Below are 8,962 nucleotides of genomic sequence, written 5' to 3' on the forward strand. Positions count from 1 at the left end.
TTTCGATTTCAGTTTTAAAACCGGTAAAAATAATTGCATTTGACATATTTTGTCATTTATCAGTTTTAGCATAAATATAGATAAACTGCCTTGCTGAGTTAAAATAAGTCATGTTGCATTTGATAAAATCTTATTATTCATTTTCCACACAAGACAGTAGAAAACTGTAACCACACAGGAAAATTTAACAACTCAAGTTTGTGAACATAGTTTAGGCAAGACCGAGTGTAATTCAAAAAACCTTTCCCAGTGATTTTAGCTATAATTGGCTGACGTCTATATCATCTAACAAAAAAGGTTAACACAATCAACCGGTAAACAATAACTTTGCAGAATTCAAATCTAAATTATTAAAATTCCAACAATGGACTTAGTAACACACCTTAGGCAAACTGTAATATATATTAATAGTTATTAATTTATTATAATAGTCGGTTCGGTTTCGGTTTTTTCGGTTCGGTTTAACTCCAAAACCGGGACCGGATTATTAGTAACGGTTCGGTTTGTCGGTTTCTCGATTTTAATTAGGCTCGGTTTTAATCGGTTCGGTTTTAGTCGATTTTTATCAGTTTCGGTTCGGTTTCGGTTCCGTTTCGATTTTTCTGCTCAGCCCTAATGCCAGGTGTTTGTTTTTTGCGCCCGTGCTCAATTTTTTTGGCTAAGCTAATGAGATGAAGTGGTTAGAGATGCGATTTGCAGTTTTAAAATTAGTTTTGTGACCCCGCACGTGAGCATTATGATTTTGTTTGTGATTCAAATGTCAATTATTGCATTAACCGAGTCATTAAATGTTGGGTTGAATTCATTTGCGGTACTAAATACGTATGTTCTTATTTATTTTAAAGCAAGTAAATGCAACTTTGGACCTTTACATGGATACTAAAACAGTTTCTTCTAACATATTTGCTCCATGGAACGTTATATGAAAACTCTAGTGAGGTAGCCACAGCCATTGCCTGATTTAAAAAGATATGCTTCTGAGATGGGACTTGCTTCTTTCTGAATTCTGTCTATTACTAATGATCTACATGATTTAGAGAATCAGAAAGTTCTTGTCCTTGAAGCTTTCCACCATGTCCTTGAGACTCACTTCAAGAGGTAGGAAATCAATGCCTAGACTTTTAGCTCTTTCCATAGATACATGGTGGGGTGGTCCAACACGCTTATCTTTTTTGCACCTAAAACTCAAGAAAATAAATAAAACAGAATAAATGTGATACTCCACTGACTCTCTGTTGTATAATATGATACAGTTACAACAAGTATCAAATGCATATAACAAAGAGTAAACTTACGTTTCAGGAATACTAATAGCCGGATAAAGGTTGTGTAATATCTCAAAAGCTTCGGAAGAGTATGCCACCTTCCCAACCAAGCAATATCTTCCACAAGCTGAAGGTTTCTCAAATGCTTGTACATGAGCACAACCAACATCTCTCACATCAACAAATCTATAAGTTCCATCAGTGAATATTTCTTGTCCTGTGACATACAATACATTTTAACCATCACATTTTAACCATCACGATGATTTGTAAATACGGGAAAATTAATCAAAAGTTTCATACTTCTTAAATCTTAGTGCTGAAAGTCATTTGTTTCTGATGCATATTGCATAGTGCATACCTTGTAAATTATAAATCTCTCGTCTAGATGGATGAATTGGCAAAAGCAAACACAATACCCACTCCGTCCATTTTTAATGGTCACATTTGTTTTTGTCAGGTCAAATTTTAGTTAATAATATTATATTATTGATAAAATAAAAAATTTATATCACTAAGAATTACATTTAATCTACTTAAATATATTATTTTCAGTTTTTTTTAATAATACAAGTGTAATATTTAATCTTTGGTCAAACATTGGTCATCAATTAAAAAGGAATTATGACAACTAAAAAGGAACTTAAGGAGTATAATTTACACTTACAGCCTCTGCCTTTGTCCTAGTGACTGATTGTCAGACTCAAGCTTGGTACGAAGTGAAGATTTCGTGTACCAGAGCCTCACGGTCGAAACTTGACAATACAAGTTGATAAATTTGCAAGAAAGTGCAAGCCATTAAAAACAGGATGGTTTTTTAAGAATTCAGAAAGATAGAATTTTCTATTTTGTCTGTGTCCATTGGAGGGGTGGGGGTTGAGAACCGGGTTGCAGGAGAGTACGTATAGGTGAAGGTTACAATAGATCGGCGTTAAGAAAACTTTGATATAAAAGTTCACCTCCGATACATGTATGTTATGGCACTTATTTGACCCTGATTTTCTCACTCATACGTCGCAGGCAAGAATCAATAACTAGTAGACACTTGGAACTATATTATCAGTAAATGTGCTTTCTTTCACCTAGTTTCTAGACCAGTCTAGGTCGAACAGTTAGAAGTCAATTAGAGCTGTAGTAATATAGCAGAAGGTTCATCTTACCCTTTTTAATGAAGTTTAGCATCCCTTCTGAAGTGATATTTAAAATTGGCTGTAAGAGAGGACCTATCACGAAACCTGGATGCAGCGTCACCAAGTCAATTTCGTGCTCTTCTGCAAACTTCAGAGCTGCTTGCTCAGCCAATGTTTTCGAAAGGGGATAATAAAGCTGAGAAAAAACATAACTTCCATCAATATCTTACAGTTCAAAAGCTTAAAGCAACTATTTCCATGTTATAAATTCCAAGAATATGAAGTGAAACTACTCCAAACATGATCTTGAGATGGAGCCTTATGGGAGTTTTTGAAAAATTAAAATCTTCAGGTCTTATTGAATAAATTCCTAGGATTTTCAGAAAAAATTCTTAAGATGAAAAAAAGATGTAGATATTAGAATAAACTCGCTACCTATGTACTAGGAAAAACAATTCAGACCAAAACGACAAATTCAAATAGTTATGTGCAATCCTACATTTAGAAAATTATAATAGATGTTGATAAGTTACTATGGTAGCTTTTGAATAAAAGGTGGTTGATGAGTGCTTAAATGCAAATACAATAATCAACAAATTAATTAGATGATATCTGGAATACAGATAGTTTTTGTCTGAGATGATAGGAGATACACAGATCAAAACTTACACATGGTAAAGAAGTAAACAAATAAGGAATATCATAAGTAAAAGATACTTGACTTTTGAGTTCTCAACACTAAGTTAAAATTAGTGATTATGTGCAGTTAGAGTCTCAGGGATACGAGTCTACAATATACGCGTGTCTGCAAACTTAGAGTTTGAAATGAAACCGCCGGTGCCAAATTAGGTTGTTGACAAGAGTATCTGGCATATGATAACTTAGCTACCATTGTTGGTATGTGTGTTCATATATATATAGCCACCTTGAGCAATGTTGAATTGCAGCCCAAACAATGTTTCGTTGCGGGAGGTGGCTTCCATCCATGGGTGGCTGGGGAAGGGCATCATATATGGGATATTGGTTCCCTGCCATCCATGGATGACAGTATTTATATAGGATAGTAAAAATGCATAAGATTAACAATTGTTAGTCTATATTATAGATTCAGGCAACATCACGTTGCCTTTGCTTCAAAATACCGGAACCTTTTAAAGGAAATAAATGCGATAGCCAATGTATAGAAGAGTTCAATATATGCTTTATTCGATGTAAAGAACAAGGAAATGGAACAAATTTAACAGTTAAAAATTTCATTAAATGATGTCACGTGCCTTTTGTTCCTCACAAAGTGCTGCAGAAGAAAACCAAGTTTCATCCATTACAACATCAGGTTTTAAAGGCTTTCCAGTGACGATAACTGAAGCCATGGAAGATGTTACTACCACCCTTTTAACAGATGGAACTTTTGTGCATGACTGAAGAACATTAAGTGTTCCCTTCACTGCAGGCTCGACCAGGTCTTCCTAAAATTAAGTAACACGAATAAGAATAGTTACTTTACAGAGAAAACATCGAGGCCAAATGTACATTTTTACATTTGTAATTACTTCACACATGTACATCTGCGAGCTATCACATTCCGTTACAGACCATCTATTAGGAAAAAAAAAGAATGATAACTGTCGGTGATCATGCTCAGAAGTTAATTGTAATCATTCACATTGATAATAAAGAACAAGAAAATTTAAATCACAATAGATCTATTGAACAAGGAAATGAGAATGACGAACAAGGAAAATAAGACCAACACTTCTTATGACCCTGAAAATTCACTTGTTCTGGCTATTTTGGTCCAAGTATGTGGTAGATAAAGGTACAAGACTAAACACTTCGGTTTTCAGAATATAGATAAACTATGAATACTCCATTTAATGACAAAGTTTGAGACCTTTTTAATTTTGAACTGCTACATATACTATTTTAGTCTTGTTACTGCCATCATCTTCAATGTGACTATATGTCTAATATGTCCCTATACCATTTGTCCAGACTAATTTTGCTTGCACGTACGAGGAAGCACAAAGGATAGAAGTAGCACCTGTGGGTTCGAGGATGAAAAAATAACAGGTGATGCTGTATGAAAGACACAACTGCATCCGTTTACTGCAGGATCAAAAGATCCCTCCTCGAGTAAACTTGCTTCAAATAAGTGAAGTCTTTCCTTTGCTCCATCAAGTGCAAGTAGGTGTTCGGTCTTCTGCGGATCATCTGAAATAAAAGCAGAAGCCTGATGATAACAAGACTAGTCTGAAAATGTAGATCAGTAGATAGAAGCTGTCCAGACATAAGTATTGCTTTAGAAAGGTTAACTTAAATAATCGAAAAACACTCTAGCAATGTTTAATCACATTAGACATACAAATCATCTGCTCAAGTCAAATCTTTATTGAGCGGATACTACTTCTTACTCTCCCTGGATGGATGTGTTGTAACTCAAACAATCCCAAATTTCAAATAAAATAGGAAAGGATCACAACTAAATGCACAATAAACTGACAAAAGTGTATCTGAATTTGAACTTGAACTTCACAAATCAGCTTGAATCAACATATCGAGAAACACAAGAAATAGAAATATATAAAGTAAAAGAGGGTGAGAAAACAAACTGAGAGATCGAACAGTGGCATTGACAGTGTAGTCGCGTTCAAGTAACATCTTGACAAGCCATGAAGCTAGGTATCCAGATGCTCCTGTTACACATACTACCTTTCCTCTTCCGCTCATTTTCACTTTTTTGCAACTGCTATCCGTAACTACCCCCTTTTACTTGTGGAATATAAACGCCAGAACCAGATTCTAAGCTTGAAACAAAGATGCTCTATAAACAAGTCCAATGAAATACATCAAACCAACCCATCAAGTGACTCACTGACCACTCACGTACCAAAGTACTTTATTCTATTGTATTTGCACTTGCCCTTTTTTAATGTTCGAAAACATAAACTACTCCAAGTGACACAATCCCGATTAAGACAAAATGGACCAGCCTACCAGGTATCCCATCCCGGCAACGTGTCTTGTCATTCTCCATTTTTCAGAAGTCTATGATTAATTTTTTTTTTTAATCTATTTTGATAAAATTGAATTACTAACTACAATTTAAACTCCTTTAAGTAATAATCGGTAAAATAATAATCTTACTAAAATAATATTTTTTTTCGGCCCGAACATAATAGAGAGAATATATTTTTACCCCAATAACGTAATACACTCGCTAAAATACTATTTTTTTCTTGATATCACCCTTATTACTTTAAAGAGGTTTAAGTATAATGATTGTGAATTTGTTTTTTTATTATATCAAAGGTTTATATAATAAATATTATAGTAATATTAGAATAAACTCAATTATTACTCAGTTATTTTTTCAAAATAAATTTTTTGTTAGCTGAATAATGCTATATGAAAAATTATGTGTTCTTAGAAAATGTACTCGTAAAAAAGTGTTATTGTAAAAATATTACTGTTTGATAATATTTTCTATTTGCATATGTTTTGATATGATTTTTTGAAAAGATAATAATTTTTTTTGAAAAAATAATAATATCCTGGAATAATGACATACAAGTCATGACGACCATGATATGCCTTCGTCGTTATAGCCCCAAGGGCGTCATCTAGAACTAATTTTTAAGCTTAAGTCTCAAAGAGGAACATGCAAGTCATTACATCCTTGACGTGCCCTCGACGTAAAAACCCCGAAGGGGTTACCAAAAATGACATTTTAGCATGTGTTAAGCAAGATTGAAGCTGTATGTAAAATTCAATAATACTGGTTTGGATAACTCAACATAGAACAAATACTTGAAATAATCTGTATTCCACTAGAATCTGTACAAATTATTTATTGGGCATATACAAAATGGTTTTGGTAACTACAGTGAAGAAGACGTCAACAATGATCCGTATGAAGTTCATTAACATGTTCAGGCAACGGAGGAATAAGGTTGAAGTCATTCGAAGCAGTTATCAGAGGATCAGTGTGAAGACCTCAAGGATTGTTAGTGAAGTTATTTGTATCTGGTAGAAGACTTGACAATGATTTGAGAAGATATAGTACGAAGGCCTGAGAGCGGAACTAGTCACCTGTGAATCAAACCATTGCACTAGGTGTCAATGATTTGTGAAAGGAAACTGAATACTATCATTAGGAAGATTGTCAAGTGATGATTTGTATCTGGGAATACAGGTCTTATGGTTAATACGAAGACTCAAGAGAGAGAGAAAACTACTCTCATATGTTGCTATGGCCCACATAGTACATTTCCATGTTCAAAATGATTCCCTAGATGCCCTAGCTCGCAACTTAGCTTTCTAGGGTGTTCATAGTCGCAAGTTATAATCAAACATCTCAGAACTTTAAGGCAAAATCCCTTATGCAGCTAGTAGTCACCAATAAGGTGCTAATCAAGGCTCCTAGGTTCACAAGTCACTAAATATTCTAAGGAAGCTTTATTATCCATCTCTAGTCGTCATTAAGAGGTTCTAAGAACAAATGGAGTCGCAGCTAAGCTTCTATGGCAATCACTTTATTTGCAAGTTAACACTTAGCTAAGAAAATACTCTCATGATCCCTTCTGGTCGTCGGGTAGCTATTAGAGAAATAATTCCAAATGTGTTCTACTTTCTTGGTCGCAAGCTAGCAAATGAAACTACCATGGGCGCAAGTTACAATGTTTATAAGCTGTTCAATTCAAATACTTGGTTATTATGATGCCAAATGTCTCTTCTCTCTCCTGAATACCTACCAGCTATATAAACAATTCAGATGCAATTGAAATTGTATCTCTTCATTCTTAAATAGTGTGATACTCTTAAAAAATAGTCTTAGCACATTAAAAAGCTTGATTTGACAAGGAGAGGTCATGCCCAATTTGATTCTCACCATATAAAGACTTACACAACAGCAACACTCATCATTTATAGCTTCTTGATTGTATTTTTCATCATTTGATAAAAGCTATGAGTTTTTAGAGTGACATATACAAGCCATAGTTTGATAGCTTATATTTTGTATTGGTTTTATCTATTTGTAACTTTTAATATTTGTTCAAAGGTGTAAGCAATTCATTGCGATTTATATTCTTAATATAAGAATTATTCCGTTAATCTCTTTGTTTGTTTATTTCGCTTTTATAATTTCATATTCCGCTGCATTAATTGCTAAAAAATGAAAAATATACATTCACCCCCTATCTGTATGTACCTTTTGGACCTAACAATTGGTATCAGAGTTTTTTGATCTATATACAGATCAAATCCGTTAGATTAGCAAGTTTTATTATTGATTTTGGTTGTACGGAGTCTGGGATTACTTTTGGTGTGTAGATCCGATTATGGGTTGTTGGTTTTGATTTGACTGGTTTTGGTATTGTTGACTGACTGAGTGTTTGTGTTTTGAGACGGTGTATTACGACATTTTCTCAGATCTGAAAAGATGAGTACTCAGAAAGTTAGTAGTATCAAGGTTTTTCAGTTTGATAAATCAAGATATAATCTATGGAAGAAGAAAATGTTTTTATATATTCGGGCTTCAAATCCAAATTATATGAAGGTATTAACAGACGGAAGACATGTGCCTTTGAAGGAGCATCCAGAAACCACTAATTTAAGAATGTCATGTCCTAAATCAAAATGGAGTGCTGTTGATAGGGAATTGATTGCTTTGAATGAAGGTCTGCAGCTGATTTTTGTTGATTCGATGAATAATGATATGAATCACCAAATTATGGTCTGTGAAAATGCCAAGCATATGTGGGAGACCATAGAACTGATTATGGAAGGAACTGAAGATGTCAAGCAAAATTGATTGGATATCTTGACTTCGCAAAATAAGGCTTTTAAGTCCTTGCCTGGAGAGAGTTTAACTCAAGTCTTTGAAAGACTGAACAAGTTGTTAAACTAAGTCAACGGGAAGTTTATGCTAGTTCTACCTCACCACTTGGAGAATACAACTTCATCTATTCGTGAACGGGTTGATTTTGAAAGCATAACACTTGAGAAGTTGTATGGTAAGCTGAAGACTCATGAAATGGAGCAGGAACAAAGGAAAATCAAATATGGTGGTGGTACAGTTGACAGCAAGAATGCTGAACTACTCAAGACAACCGTTCTTATAGCCAGTGGAATCAAAGAGCTTGACTGTAATATCCCGAATTTTTGGGACTTTATAAAACAATCAAGGAATAGTAATCCGGACGATCGGGGAAAATTTCTTAGGCCACACAATGTTATGCATGGAATATTTAGTTTCCGAATCAATATTGTGATTATACGTACCAAATGAATGTACGTAAAAGCCATTAGTTTTCGAAGAAAATGAACTTTGTAAAAACGACCTTATCTTAAGAACCATCAAAGAATACGAGAATCACATTACAAGCACGAATCTAGAATTCTGCAAATTAAAACCCAAGTACAAGGTTTCAAAGCATAAAGGACTTATAAGAAAAAAGATTTACCCCGCGAATCGCTTACAAAGATTTATTACAAAAATGAATAAGCGACCAAGCGAATACGTAAGTGAATAAATAAAACGTATCAAGCCCATGCGAATTCCCATAC

The 8,962-nt window shown here is 34.2% G+C and overlaps 1 protein-coding gene across 3 annotated transcripts; it reads right to left on the reverse strand.

Moving 5' to 3' along the window:
- Positions 1-811: 811 nt before the first annotated feature.
- On the reverse strand, positions 812-5,365 carry LOC141672966 (phenylacetaldehyde reductase-like). 3 transcript variants are annotated; one of them, XM_074479666.1, is made up of 6 exons: positions 5,005-5,365; positions 4,437-4,606; positions 3,670-3,861; positions 2,426-2,591; positions 1,296-1,482; positions 812-1,184 (listed from the first exon to the last, which is right to left on the reverse strand). In XM_074479666.1, exons 1-6 carry the CDS (start codon positions 5,120-5,122, stop codon positions 1,034-1,036), a joined length of 984 nt encoding a protein of 327 aa, XP_074335767.1. In that variant the 5' UTR covers positions 5,123-5,365; the 3' UTR covers positions 812-1,033. The 3 variants fall into 3 exon arrangements, with proteins under 3 accessions (XP_074335767.1, XP_074335768.1, XP_074335769.1); XM_074479667.1 differs by having other exon boundaries at positions 812-1,178; positions 5,005-5,359; XM_074479668.1 differs by lacking the exon at positions 5,005-5,365 and adding an exon at positions 4,758-4,952.
- Positions 5,366-8,962: the final 3,597 nt, after the last annotated feature.

This window comes from Apium graveolens, chromosome 7, assembly GCF_009905375.1.
Source record: "Apium graveolens cultivar Ventura chromosome 7, ASM990537v1, whole genome shotgun sequence".
NCBI lineage: Eukaryota > Viridiplantae > Streptophyta > Magnoliopsida > Apiales > Apiaceae > Apium > Apium graveolens.